We start from the raw sequence: 15007 nt of genomic DNA, 5'->3' as shown, positions 1-15007 counted from the left end.
CTATTAGGTCATTTGAATTCTCCCTCTGTGTACCCCAACAGGCGCCGGAATGTGGTGACTAGGGGCTTTTCACAGTAACTTCATTGCCGTGTTAATGTAAGCCTATTTGTGACAATAAAGATTATTATGATTATTATATTTCTCTTGGTTGCTTTGCCAGGCTTTTCTTGTCTTTCCTATTCCTCATTTTCTCTTAAGCTGGAATTCATTGACTCATGTGACACAAAATCAGAATCTTGCACTCTGTGCTCACCACAATGTTGCTCTGGCAGCTGCTTTACTGACAATCTCTGTCAGACTACTATGTTCATCCGGTACAAACATAAGTCACCTGGACAGCTGTGTCTAAGGAAAGTCAGCGTGTATTTGTTGATGGCAAATTGTACTGACCTAATTCCATTGAGGTTTTTGACGAGGTGAGAGAGAGTGTTGATGTTTTGATGTGTTGGCGGGGTGTACATGGATTGATTTGATAAAGAATCACATTACCAGCTGTTATATTACCTTGTGTAACACAGTATATTACTCTTTTGAACCAGCCAACTTGATGAAATGAACAGTAGTCTTCTTGTAATGATGAACTAATTTATTGAGTAATATAAATAATATTTGTGAGTCCTTTTTACTTAATACTCAACTAATTAAAGAAATAAAATATAATAAAGATAACTAACTAACTATACAATGTAATCATGAAAAAACTTATAACTTCTCTCTCTAGCTAATCTATGTCTTGCCTGTTCACTCTCCTGAAGCACACTCTCTCAGAAAGAGCAGGAAAGTCCTTTTTATATCACCTGATGGTGAGACATCTAGTGTTGAATTGACTATTAGTTTTACATACATTGATCATGTATATAAATGGGCTGGTTTAGCTCAGTGGGCTAGACAGCTGGTTTGTAATGCAGAAGAAAGTCAGCAGCGTGGGTTCAATTCCTGTACCAGCCACCCCGAACAGGTGCTGGAATGTGGTGACTAGAGGCTTTTCACAGTAACTTCATACTTGTGACAATTATTATTATTGATGTTCAGAGATCACTACATCAGCTTGTCAGCAAAATTGGGTTTGTGGAATGAAAGGACCACTGGCAGCATCAATACCAAGTTGACTGAGTGACCGGAGACAGAGAATCGTGGTGAACTTTTCTTTCTGACTGGAGAAATGTATACATTAATGTTCCCAGGGTCCAATACTAGAACACTGCTTTTCTTGATATATATTAATGATCTGGATTCAAAATTTGCAAATGGCACAAAACTCGGAAGTATATAGTGAATTGTGAGAAGGACAATGATGAACTTCAAGAGGGAATAGTGAGGCTGGTGGAATGGACAGATACAGAGAGGATGCTGGGCGCGATCTAACAGAAAAAAACAGAGCCCGTTCTAGGCAGGATTAGCGGGGCGGTAACGCTCGGAGCACCGGGAACGTCCCTGCTATCTAACGGCACTCAGAATTTGTTTTGAGTCTCAACAGGGAACGCCCCACTGGGGCCACACTCAGTCGCGTTTCCTGCACTGCAGAGATCCGCTGAGCGGAATTCCTCAGCGCATGAAGAGATTGGGGCGCCATTTTAAAGTGGCACCTCAATCTCTCAACCCCCTAACTCCTAGATTCCCCCTAACACCCCAACTCACCTATTAGGGGCCTTTGAGACCCCCACACTCCACCTCATATGGGCAGGGCACCCCCATGACCGATCCCCAGTGTGGACAAAATGCCACCCAGGCACCTTCGTCCTGCCAGGCTGGCACCCCGGCAGTATAACCTGGGCACCCTACCAGGGTGCAAGGCTGGCAGTCCCCAGGTGGCTGGATGCCATCAGCAGGGAGCCACCCTGTTCAGATACCAACTTCCCGGGGGCCTCCGCTCACCTGGGAGACCCCAAGTACCGTTCTACCTGGTCTCTGTTTGTGGGAACCAGTGCTAAACGTCGCATTACTGGGGTGTCCTCGGTGAGGTCGGAAGATCCCAGTGGCCGGTTCAACATGATGTCGGCAGATTTTTAAAAAAAAACTTGTGTTTGTTCAAAATTTTACAGAATTTTTACAGAACCACTACTAAAAGAAGGCAACAAAAAACAAAAAAAAGTTAACAACTTAACAAAACAAGGTGGAATAACTACCATTTACAAGAAAAATCTATCCACAACCCATACAGTCCCCCCCCCGTTTGCTGTTGCTGCTGACCTCCTCACTTAACGTTCCGTGATAAAGTCAAGGAATGGTTGCCACCGCCTGAAGAACCCCAGCAAGGACCCTCTCAAGGCAAACTTTATCCTCTCCAAACCTAGAAACCCAGCCATGTTACTGACCCAAGTCTCCACACTTGGGGGTTTCGCATCCCTCCACATTAACAAGATCCGTCTCCGGGCTACCAAGGAGGCCGATCAGAGGCACATGATCTGCCTCTTTCCAGTGGAGACAGTCAGTGAGTACAGACACAGGGTTGATTCAATATCACTCCCACCACGTGGATTGCAGCAGACTGGTTAGTCAGTCTGGGTAGCTATAGTAGGATTAGCAATAATGAAATGAAATGAAATGAAAAATGAAAATCGCTTATTGTCACGAGTAGGCTTCAATGAAGTTACTGTGAAAAGCCCCTAGTCGCCACATTCCGGCGCCTGTCCGGGGAGGCTGGTACGGGAATCGAACCGTGCTGCTGGCCTGTGTCGAATAGTGTCGAACCTGAGTAATAGAAGTGCATATAGTTTAATAAACGTGTTGAAGTTATCTCCACGTCTGAACCTTCCTTTGTCAAGTTCACCACAAGGTAGTCGCTTATGCCACACTTAGAGCATGACAAGACACTACCTATTTCCGAATCATGGATATGTTGCTGCCCAATAATAGCTGCAGAAGTTCGGCAGCACCAGCAACCCCACCGACTGCGTTCTAAGAACAGTCTTTTAACTCGCGGGGTCTTGTTTACCCACAGAAATCCCGTGATAATCCTGTTCACCCGCTTGAAGAAGGACTTGGGGATGAGGATAGGAAGGCACTGGAAGATGAACAAGAACTTGGGGAAGACTGTCATCGTCATGGACTGCACCCTGCCCGCCAGGGAAAGCAGTAGCATGTCCCACCTCTTAAAGTCCCCCTCCATCTGATCCACAAGCAGCGTTAGGTTGAGCTTGTGCAGGGCATTCCAGCTCTTAGCCACCTGTACCCAAGTAGTGAAAGCTCCTCTCCACCATCTTGAGCAGGAGCTCTCCCAGTCTCTTCTCCTGGCCCCTCGCATGGATCACGAAAAGCTCGCTTTTCTCAACATTCAACTTATACCCCAAAATCATTTAGGATCTGCATGACCTCCCCCATCCCCTCCACCGGATCTGAAATATACAGGAGCAGGTCATCCGCGTACAGTGAAACACGATGCTCCTCCCCTCCCCGAACCAGCCACCTCCAGTTTCTAGACATCCTCAGCGCCATGGCCAGCGGCTCGATTGCTAGGGCAAACAAGGGGGGACAGGGGGCATCCCTGCCTCGTTCCTCGATGCAGCCTAAAGTACTCCGACTGCAGCCGGTTCGTGGACACACTCGCTACGGGGGCCTGATACAGTAATTTAACCCACCCTATGAATTCCTCGCCAAATCCAAATCTGCCCAACACTTCCCACAGGTACTCCTACTCCACCCGATCGAAGGCTTTATCCGCATCCATTGCAGCCACTACTTCTGCATCCCCTCCTTCCAAGGGCACCATGATCATGTTCAAGAGCCTCCGCACATTCGTGTTCAACTGCCTGCCCTTGACAAACCCTGGGCAAAATTCTCCGACCCCCCGCAGGGTCGGAGAATCGCCTGGGGCTGGCGAAAATCCCGCCCCCACCGTGGCTGGAATTCTCCCCCACCCGGGAATTGGCGGGGGTGGGAATCGCACCGCGCCGATCGGCGTGCCCCCTGCGGCGATTCTCCGGCCCGCGATGGGCCGAAGTCCCGCTGCTGAGAGGCCTCTCCCGCCGCCGTGGTTTCAACCACCTCTGGTGGCAGCGGGATTGGCGGCGCGAGCGGGCCCCCGGGGTCCTGGGGGGGCGCGGGGCGATCGGACACCGGGGGGTGCCCCCACGGTGGCCAGGCCCACGATCGGGGCCCACCGATCGGCCGGTGGGCCAGTGCCGTGGGGGCACTCTTTTTCTTCCGCCGCCGCCACAGCCTCCACCATGGCGGAGGTGGAAGAGAACCCCCCAACCGCGCATGCGCCGGTGGTGACGTCAGCGGCAGCTGATGCACCGGCGCATGCGCAAACCGGCGAAGGCCTTTCGACCAGCCCCGACGCCGGCCAGCGGGCATCAAAGGACGATGCCGCCGGTTTTGGTGCCAGTCGGCGTGGCGCCAACCACTCCGGCATGGGCGTAGCCCCCAAAGGTGCGAAGAAATCCGCACCTTTGGGGAGGCCCGATGCCGGAGTGGTTGGCACCACTCCGCTAAGCCGGGACCCCCTGCCCCGCCAGGTAGGGGAGAATCCCGGCCCCTGTCTGGTCCTCATTAATCACCCCCGGGACACAGTCCTCAATTCTAGTGGCCAGGTTCTCGGCCAACATTTTGGCGTCTACATTAAGGAGTGATATCGGCCTGTAGGAGCCACACTACAACGGGTCCTTATTTCGCTTAAGGATGAGCGAGATCAAGGCCCGAGACATCGTGGGGGGAAGGGTTCCCCTTTCCTTAGCCTTGTTGAAGGTTCTCAGCAATATTGGGCTCAACAGCTCTGAGAATTTCCGATAGAAATCTGCAGGATATCTGTCCGGTCCCGGGGCCTTGCCCGACTGCATATCCTCCAAACCTCTAACCAATTCCTCCAACTCAATCGGGGCCCCAATCCCTCTACAACTCCTCCTCCAGCTTCGGAAACCTCAGTTGGTCCAAGAATTGCTTCATCCCTTCCCTTCCCTCCAGGGGCTCTGACTCATACAATTTACCACAAAAATCCTTGAAGACCTCATTGATCCTTTCCGAGCTCAGGACCGTATTAACCCCCCGTCCCTAATTGCCCCAATTTCCCTGGCCGCCTCTCTCTTCTGTAGTTGGTGCGCCAGCATCCTACTCGCCTCCTCCCCATACTCGTATACCGCTTCTTGTAACTTCCTCAACTGAGCCTCTGCCTTCCCTATGGTAAGCAAGTCAAACTCCGCCTGCAGGCTCCGGTGCTCCTTTAGCAGCCCATCCTTGGGGGATTCCGCATACCTCCTGTCCACCCTGAGTTTCTCCCCCACCAGCCCCTCCCTCTCCATCCTATCCCTCTTCTCTCTGTGGGCCCTGATAGAAATTAGCTCCCCCCTGATAACTGCCTTCAGCGCCTCCCAGACGATACTCACTGAAACCTCCCCGATATCATTGGTCGCCACATAGTTTTGGATACTCCTCCTAATCCGCCCACAGACCTCCTCATGCGCCAATAGACCTACGTCCAGTCTCCATAGAAGGCGTTGGCCTCTCTCCGCCCCAGCCTCAACTCCACCCAGTGTGGAGCATGGTCTGAGACCGCAATGGCTCAATACTCTACCCCCTCCACTCTTGAGATTAGCGCACTGCTCACCATAAAAAAATCGATCCGCGAGTACACTTTGTGGACATGGGAGAAGATAGAAAACTCCTTTGCCCTTGGCCGAGTGAATCTCCATGGGTCCACTCCCCATATCTGGTCCATGAACCCCCTCAGGACCTTGGCTGCCGCCGGCCTCTTACCCGATCTAGACCTAGACTGGTCCAGTGCCGGGTCCAGGACCATGTTAAAGTCCCCCCCCCCCATTACCAGACTGCATGATTCCAGATCCGGAATTTTATAACATTCGCTAGCAACACCCGGGCCCCCTGTAGCCTGCCACTCACCATAATATATCTACCCCCTTTATCTGCCACAATACCCCCCGCCTCAAATGCGGCCCGTTTGCTCACCAAGATTGCGACCCCCCTGGTCTTCGCATCCAGCCCCGAGTGAAAGACCTGCCCCACCCATCATTTCCTCAGCCTAGTTTGATCAGCGAGCTCCAGACGCGTTTCTAGTAGCATGGCTACGTCTGCCTTTAGCCCCTTGAAGTGCGAGAACACCCGGGCCCTCTTTACCGGCCCATTCAGGCCCCTCACGTTCCACGTGATCGGCCTGGTCGGAAGGTTAATTACCCCCCTCCCCCCCACCCCGCCGACTAACCATCCCTTTTTTAGGCCAGCCACGTGTCCGGGTCTCCCGCACACTCCAGCCCCCCAGCTGGAGGCTCCCAGTCCTGACTCCCCCTTTGACTCCGAAAGTTGCTTCCCCCACACCCAGCAAAGCAGCATCACAACCCTCCCCCCCCCCCCCCCCCCCGATCCCCCTCTCCCAAGTCAAGTATCCGCTTAACCCCACTTCCCACCCCAGTGCTCTACCGTAAGTCAGCTGTCTCATGCTGACTCCGGCCACTCCCGCCTCTACCTCTAATCACACTGTTGGCTCCCATTATCGGTCTCCAACCCCCCCCCCCCCCCCCACTCCACTCAAGTGAGGGGAGTGTCTGGAAATAAAAACTCAAACAAACTTCGGGTGCTATCCCCAATGATGAGCGACTCCCCCCCACCCCGCAAACTGCTCTCGCTGTCCGGCCCATCCCCACTGCCTGTGACGCAGCTCTATACAAACAGCAAACAGACCCAGAACCTCAAGGGCCCAGCACAAAGGGGCAAAAAATAAAGAAAACACGGGGGAAAGCCACTGCCCCCCCAGCCCCCACCACCCCACCGGGGTGCCCCAACAACATACAGCAGTCCATTAATTCAAGTCCATCTTCTTGTTCGTAATAAAAGTCCACGCCTCAACTGGCGTATCGAAATAATGGTGCCGGTCCTGGTACGTGACCCACAGCCTCGCCGGTTGTAGCAGCCCGAACTTCACCCCTTTGCTGTGGAGGACCGCCTTGGCCCGGTTGAATCCCGCATGCCTCTTAGCCAGCTCTGCACCCCAGTCCTGGTAAATACGGATCTCACAGTTCTCCCACTTACTGCTTCGCTCCTTTGCCCATCGCAGGACACACTCCTTGTTGGTGAAGCGGTGGAATCTTACCACCATAGCTCTCGGTGGCTCGTTCGCCTTAGGCCTCCTTGCCAGGACTCTGTGAGCCCCGGCCAGCTCCAGGGGCCGCGGGAAGGTCCCCGCGCCCATCAACGTTCCCAGCATCGTGGTCACATAGTCACCCGCATCCGACGCCTCCACGCCTTCAGGGAGACCCAGAATCCGCAGGTTCTGCCTCCTCAAGCTATTTTCAAGATCTTCCAGCTTCTCCTGCCATCTCTTATGCAGGGCCTTGTGAGCCTCCTCTCTAACCGCCAGGCCCAGGATCTCGTCCTCGTTGTCAGAGGACTTCTGCTGCACCTCCTTGATCGCTGTCCCCTGCACCTTTTGGGTCTCCCCCAACCTTTCAATAGAAGCCTTCATAGGGGCCAGCATATCCGCTTTTAACTCAGTGAAGCAGCTTCTAAGAAACTCCTGCTGCTCCCATGACAACTGAGCCCTCGCTACCTGATCCGCGCCGGCCGCCATCTTGCTTTTTCGCGCCCGCTCTCCTTTCTTCTCCAAAGCCGCTTTTGTGATCACCCCACTCCTGGTCCACTCCATACAGCGCTGGGGGACCCTCACTGTTTCCTTCCCACACTGGGAATGGTCGTTCAAGTGCCGCTGGAGCTCCGTACAAGGGCCCAAAAGTCTGTTGGCGGCGGGAGCTGCCAACCGTGCGACCTACCTAGGCATAGCCACAACCGGAAGTCCAATGTCGGCAGAGTTAAGTGAGATTTTAAACTCACTTAATTCTGCAAGTCTGGATCCCGGCCATTGTGGGCGGGATCCAGATCGCGACATCTCGCTAGATCTCGTTAGATCTCGTGAGGCGTAACAACCGTCGGGGATCCCGGAAGAGGCCTGTCCCAGGATCTGCCACATACATCTCGCCCCGATTCGGTGGGATGCGGCCGGTAAATCGCGCCTGATATTTAATGCAGAGAAGTATTAAGTGATGTAATTTTGAGGAAGAATGAGTAAAGGCAAGATAAAATAACTTAACTCTAAACTTATCTAACTTGCTTTTACATCTCTTTAATACATTTACCTAACATAAAGGTATCAAGCCTAACTTTGACATTTTCAATTGGTGGGCAACCTGTGGCCCATCAGAGTTCTGAGTGCGGCCCGCGAGACATTTTGTTGACCATTGCCCGACTGCTGATTCCCGTTATGTACTTTTGTTTTGCTACTGATGTTACAAAATGATACGCACGTAATAATAATAATCACTTATTGTCACAAGTAGGAAGCCGACTTGAAGTTAGTGTGAAAAGCCTCTAGTTGCCACATTCCAGCACCTGTTTGGGGAGGCTGGTACAGGAATTAAACCCACATTGCTGCCTTGTTCTGCATTACAAGCCAGTTGTTTAGCCCACTGTGCTAAACCAGCCCTATAGCAAGGGCTGTGAAGTGGGGTGTGTACTGATTGGATACTGACTGAGACCAGCACACTCCCTCTGCATCCAATTAGAGCACTCCTATGGTTCAATCGACTCATCCTGCAAATTCTAGGCATGCAAGTGCAGTTACCACATCCTGGGAGACCATCTTGGTTATGACATCAGTGGACATGGGAGTTGCCCTTTTTTATGTTACTTTTGCACTTTAAGTACAGTAAGAGTTAATATTTATTTTGTTTTCACCATTTAAAGCTGCTGACAGTTCTATTAATATATAAATGATTGAGCATTTTCTATCGTCATCATGAAATATTCGGCATGTATTAAATGTGTTTAATCTTATTCACGGTTAGTGCACATGGCCGATTTCAATCTTGCGGCCAACTGAAATGAAGGAGCGGCACTCATGCAGCCCACTCACCAGCCAGGTTGCCTATCACTAGCCTCAGTAGCTATATTGGGGAAAGGGATCTAGATTTGTGCTTCCTCCCTGAGTGAATGCTCCCACCAGAGGAAATAGTTTCTTTCTATCCAGCTATCAAATCTGTTAATCATCTGAAATACTTCCAGAATCTGTCGCAGACTGCCTGTAAGTGGTGCAGGCTGCCTGTAAGTAGTGCAGGCTAGCTTTAAGTGGTGCTAAGCCTCTAACAATCTCAGCAGCGCACTTAGTGCTGGGCTGCACCTTGCTATCAGGGAAATCAGCAGACAGCATAAAGTTTCTTTCTTCTGGAAAGTTGAAAGTGGAAAATACTGATCCAGTGTTAATATTGCACTTTGGACATTGGGCGGAAGGGCTAAATAACTGGGCGGTACTGTAGCACAGTGGTTAGCTTCACAGCGCTAGGGTCCCAGGTTCGATTCCCGGCTTGGGCCACTGTCTGTGCGGTGTCTGCACGTTCTCTCTGTGTCTATGTGGGTTTCCTCCGGGTGCTCTGGTTTCCTCCCACAAGACTCGAAAGATGTGCTTGTTAGGTAATTTGGACATTCTGAATTCTCCCTCTGTGTACCTGAATAGGTGCCAGAATGTGGCGACTAGGAGCTTTTTACAGTAACTTCATTGCAGTGTTAATGTAAGCCTACTTGTGACAATAAAAATTATTATTAGCATATTTATGACAGGAGCATGGAAGTATGAGGTGTATTTCCTTTTATGTCTGAGGCACCAATATAATCCCGTGTTCAACTTAATTTCCTAATGTCCTACACATCCAAGTCTGAGCAGATTAAAATTCAGTTTACATGCCTTCCGCTTGATTTAACTTCCTATCTACTTGTATGGAGAATGTTAATCTTCAATAAGTAAAGTTCAATACTTTGCATGCCTTTTTATTACTGTCATTATACTCAGGTATCCTACTCATTCCTTCCAAGGGAACAAGGAGTTAATGAAGATATCAATGCCTTCTCAGCTCTTTCTTGAAACCCATCCTCACATCTTTATAACCCTTCCTAGCTTCCTGAGGCCATTTATCTACAATATCATCCATTCCACATACAATACAATCACGAATCAAACTCCTTTCCTTTTAATAGCATATCACTAACATCAGCATGCATTCATATAGCATCTTTAACAGTCACATACATGTCAAGAAAATTCACAGGAGCATTATCAAATTAAATTCAACTGTAAGCCATATAAAGAGATATTAGGGTAGATGACCAAGATCTTGGTCAGAGGAGTGCTGAGACCAGTGGCGAGATGGCGAAGGGTGGGATTTCCACAGCTTTGGGGCACAGACAGTTGAAAATATGGCCACCAGTGGAGGGTGAAAGCAAAGTGGGAGTACTTAAGTGAACAAGAATAGGAGGAATGTGTTGTGTTTGGTGTTCAATGTCTAGCAAGGAATCTACCAAGCAACTTGACTTGTCCAAACCAGGATCTTTATTGAACCACACGTGGTAAGATAATGATCTGTTACAGAGCAAGTTATCGTGGAGTTCCTTTGTACTCCTCTGGAACTAATCTCAACCTAGCACAACTGCCCACTTGTATGTCTTATAACCATCTTTGTATGGCCGGATGTGCCCCCTCGTATATTGGAGTGCCTTGTCACATGACCACTGTCTTGAGACAGCATGGTGTGCCTGTACATTGTCTGTACTGCCACCTGGTGGTTGGAGGGCACACCACCAGCCATCTATGATATTGTTTATAGGCACGTTACCTGTGGCATATTACACAGCACGCAGAGAATTTGCAAGGGTTGCAGGGCTGGAGGAGGAGACCGGGAGCAGAGAGGCAATGGAGGAATTTGAAAACAAGGTTGAAAAATTAAGGCATTTGCAGACAAGGAGATAATGTAGATCACCAAACATAAAAGTGATGGGGAAGCAGGTCTTCACATGAATTAGGATAGAAGCAGCAGAGTTTTGGATAAGGTCAAGTTTACAAACACAAAGGTAGACAGGACAGAGACGGACCGACTGGTAAAGGAGATACTACAGGTCAACAGGAGGTATGCAGAGACCCCAGAGGCAGGACTTCTAAGGGAACGGTGGAGGATACAGGGTTCGGTTTGTTAACCACAGGGAGGGCAGTGGAGCAGCTGAGAAAGGCGAGTGGGGCGATCTATGAGCATGGAGAGAAGGCCAGCAGAATGCTTGCACAGCAGCTTAGAAAGAGGGAGGCAGCCAGGGAGATAGGGAAAGTAAAAGGTGGAGATGGGAACCTGGTGGGTGATTCAGCAAGGGTGAATAAGGCGTTTCAGGAGTTCTATAGTAGGCTGTACGGGTAGGAACCCCCACCGTGGCCAGAGGGGATGAGGCACTTCCTAGGGGGGCTGAATTTCCCGAAGGTGGATGGGGAGCTGGTAGTAGGGGTGGGGGCCCCGCTCGGGATCGAAGAGATAGCGGAGGGTCTGAAGGCCATGCAGGCAGGTAAAGCCTCGGGGCCGGACGGGTACCCAGCGGAGTTCTATAAAAGGTTCACTGGGATATTGGGACCGCTGTTGATGAGGACATTCAATGAGGCAAGGGAGAGAGGGGTGCTTCCCCCGATGATGTCACAGGCCATGATCTCGCTGATTCTGAAGCGGGGTAGGGATCCGGAGCTGTGTGGGTCCTACAGGCCGATATCCCTATTGAATGTGGATGCCAAACTGCTGGCCAAAATTTTGTCCTCTACGATTGAAGACTGTGTTCCGGATGTGATTGGGGAGGACCAGACAGGGTTCGTTAAGGGAAGGCAGTTGGTGTCCAATGTAAGAAGGTTACTAAATGCGATCATAATGCCCCCAGAAGGTAGGGAGGTGGAGGTAGTGGACGCAATGGACGCAGAGAAGGGTTTTAATCGAGTAGAATGGGAATATCTGTAGGAGGTACTGGGACGGTTCCGATTTGGATGGGGCTTTATTGATTGGGTGAGGTTGCTGTACCAGGCTCCTGTGGCGAGCGTACGGATGAATAGGACGACACAGACTATTTTAGGCTACATCGGGGGCGAAACAGGGGTGCCCCCCCTCCCCACTGTTGTTCGCGCTAGCTATAGAGCTTCTGGCAATTGCGCTGAAAGCCTCAAGGGGCTGGAAGGGGTTGGTCCTGGGGGGGGGGGGGAGTAGAACACAGAGTCTCACTTTACGCAGACGACCTGCTCCTGTATCAGACCCATTGGAGGGGATGGAAGATATTAGATGGAAGTAATGTACAGGTGGCCCTGGTACATAGCTGCCTTGGACAAGGCAGCCCTGTTCTGTGCCTTGGCCACTGCCCGGACAGAGTGCCCCAGGTCTTGGACATCCTGACCCGTGGCCGATACCTTCGCCTCAAGGCCTCCAACATGGACGCCATCCGTTTGGTGTAGGCCTGGATCGCACGCATTATCGGCACCGCCTCCTGCCCCTGCAGGCGGTTGGACTCCTCCAACTGTATCTGCAGGTGCTGGATGGTTGCTGACAGCCCCTCATGCAGTCCCTGGCTCTGTGTTTACATCTCCATTATTGGTTGGACTGCCTTTTCCAGAAGCCCAAGACAGCAACTGGACGTGTATGGTGTGCACCAGATAGTGCCCAGGAGCCTCTTCTCTAACATGACTGACCGAGGTGACCCTCTCTGGGTCGGGGAGGGTGTTTGTGACATCTGTGACAGAAAGTCAGTATCGTCCCCGGGTTGGTGCTCTGGGGTGTCTCAGGCTGGTGTTTGGGGCTCCCATCGCTATCTGTTGCTGACTCCTCGCTGGAATCTGCTTGGGGTTAGGTTTGGGAGTGGGGGACACCAGAAGGGCCCACTTTGTTGCCAAGTGACCCTGCAAGACACAAGACAGGACGCATGATTGGATTGCGGGTTGGGGTGGTGGGTGGTGGTGGAGCAGTAGTGTGGGAGTGATGTGGGGGAGGTGGGATAGTGTGGGAGTGGTGCAGGGTGGTGAGGGGTGGTGAGGGGGAAGTAACATGGCGTGGGGGCGGTGGAGTGGTGAGGGGGTTGCTGTAGGGATCATTCCACGCGTGCCATATGGACACCGTAACTAGGCGGGGGCTCACTTGGTTGCCCGATGCTGAACTCTGCCTCGGCGACTGCCCTGTCTCTGAACCCACTGACCAGGTCCAGTGCCCACTGCTCCATGACGGTGAAGGGCCACAGGTCTGGCAAACCCCCTGAGACCTTCTCTCTCTTTGGTTATGCACTATCTTCTCCTGGAAGGGGGGAAACAGAAAATGTTTTATGTGTTAGGCAATCGGACATGTGCAGCACAGGGGGTTGGGCAGCTGGTCGCCACTGTGAGCAGACCACCCGGCCATGGCGGGCGGTATGAGTGCTGGCGTGTAGTGCAGGGTGGAGAGCATGCACACCGCTGACGGGTGGGGTTTGGTCACCATCTGGATGGGGGTGGGGGTGCTTATGGGGTGTGTGGGACAGAGTGTGGTGCCAGGGGTACGGTGCTGGTTACTCACCTGGCCACCCTGAGAAGGTCATGCAGGGTCTCCAGCTCAGCATCCACAAACCAGGGTGCCACTCTCTGTGCTGCCATCTTATTGACTGAGGTGAGTGTATGTGGGGAGTGGAGTGCTAATATGCGGCTGCGGCTTGTCAGCCTCGCGAGTGGCAATTCCAACCCCAGTGAATCAGATGCTGTTTTTCATTGGAATCGCTCCTGTTCCATGTGGTGCCGGTGCTAGCCCAGTAACGGATCATGAATTGCTTCGGGACCGGCACCAATTTAATTGTTGTGGAAGCCCACCAATTCAGCCCCATATCAACACATTAGTTTTTGAAGCGGAGAATCCCGCCCTTTGATTTTGTAAAACACATTGTATAAATACGAGTCTTTCTTTCACTATCCTATCTTGCAGTTCTGCGCCAAAACAAGTCTGATCTCTGACCAGAATTAAAATGTACCTCAGTCACAATGCTGGAGGATGAGCCATTTTCAAACACCCACCCGTCCTGGCATGTTGTAAGTGGTAAATCCCGGGAACCATTCTGGACAAACTGCAGTGGATTTTCACAGCTGCCTGAGGATGAATTCCAGTCTACGTCGTATCTCTCACACTGACTGTATGAGGAGCTGCCGGACCGTCCCAGAGGCAGTGTGTAATTCTTCTCCTGTTCCAGAGACCAGCTGCAATTCTCTCTCAGCTCAGAGACCCCAGGACTCTGACACCAATGGTCAGGAGTCACTGCTAAAAAAACAAATCCAACATACAGGTAGGAGAATACCACTGTTGTCAAATATGTCAGAAAGAAAATCATCTTTTGATATTGTCCAAAACCTCCTATGTTCATTAAGACATCATCAAAGGTTGCCATTGCCAAAACGAGCCTCCACCAACAGGTCAATAGAGGAGCCTTCTGATGGGGTGATGCATGCACAGATCTGTTTACCTGCAGACTATCAACAGCCTTTTATTCCAGCAAGAGTCTGGAGAGCAAAGGTCTACAAATCAATTGTATAAATCAATGGTTTATCCTGTTAATAAGTGAATAGACAAGCTATTGTCGCATTTAGGATGAAGACAGTTCAGGTCAAACTTGTAAACACAAAAGAGTCAAACATTTCAATATTTCTTCACTATAACACCAACATGGTAAAAAAAGATATATAAACCCAATGTGCCTTGAACACAGAACATAGAACATAGAACAGTACAGCACAGAACAGGCCCTTCGGCCCTCGATGTTGTGCCGAACAATGATCACCCTACTCAAACCCACGTATCCACCCTATACCCGTAACCCAACAACCCCCCCTTAACCTTACTTTTTAGGACACTACGGGCAATTTAGCATGGCCAATCCACCTAACCCGCACATCTTTGGACTGTGGGAGGAAACCGGAGCACCCGGAGGAAACCCACGCACACACGGGGAGGACGTGCAGACTCCGCACAGACAGTGACCCAGCCGGGAATCGAACCTGGGACCCTGGAGCTGTGAAGCATTTATGCTAACCACCATGCTACCGTGCTGCCCCTTGGTGTTGGAATTACTTGATTTTAGCTCTAATGTCCCAATTTCTCAGTCTTCAGTGCAGTGCTGAATGAATGCTGCACCAACGCAACACCTGCCCTCTCAGGTGGACCCAAAAGATTCCCAGGGCCACTCAAGAATTGCAGGGCAGTCCTCGCCAGTGTCC

At 51.1% G+C, this 15007-nt stretch overlaps 1 protein-coding gene across 1 annotated transcript in view; it reads right to left on the bottom strand.

Moving 5' to 3' along the window:
- The window catches only part of LOC119977717 (solute carrier family 22 member 2-like), a 58354-nt gene extending 44173 nt beyond the window's left edge, over positions 1-14181 (bottom strand). Inside the window, exon 1 of the mRNA XM_038818903.1 lies at positions 13771-14181. Within this exon, the coding sequence (XP_038674831.1) occupies positions 13771-14181 (411 nt within the window). The remainder of the gene's footprint in view (positions 1-13770) is intronic.
- Between the last annotated feature and the right edge of the window lie 826 nt (positions 14182-15007).

Source organism: Scyliorhinus canicula, chromosome 1 (genome assembly GCF_902713615.1).
Source record: "Scyliorhinus canicula chromosome 1, sScyCan1.1, whole genome shotgun sequence".
Taxonomy (NCBI): Eukaryota; Metazoa; Chordata; class Chondrichthyes; order Carcharhiniformes; family Scyliorhinidae; genus Scyliorhinus; species Scyliorhinus canicula.
Note: the sequence above shows the minus strand (reverse complement) of the source record. Positions and strands in the feature narration are given on the sequence as shown.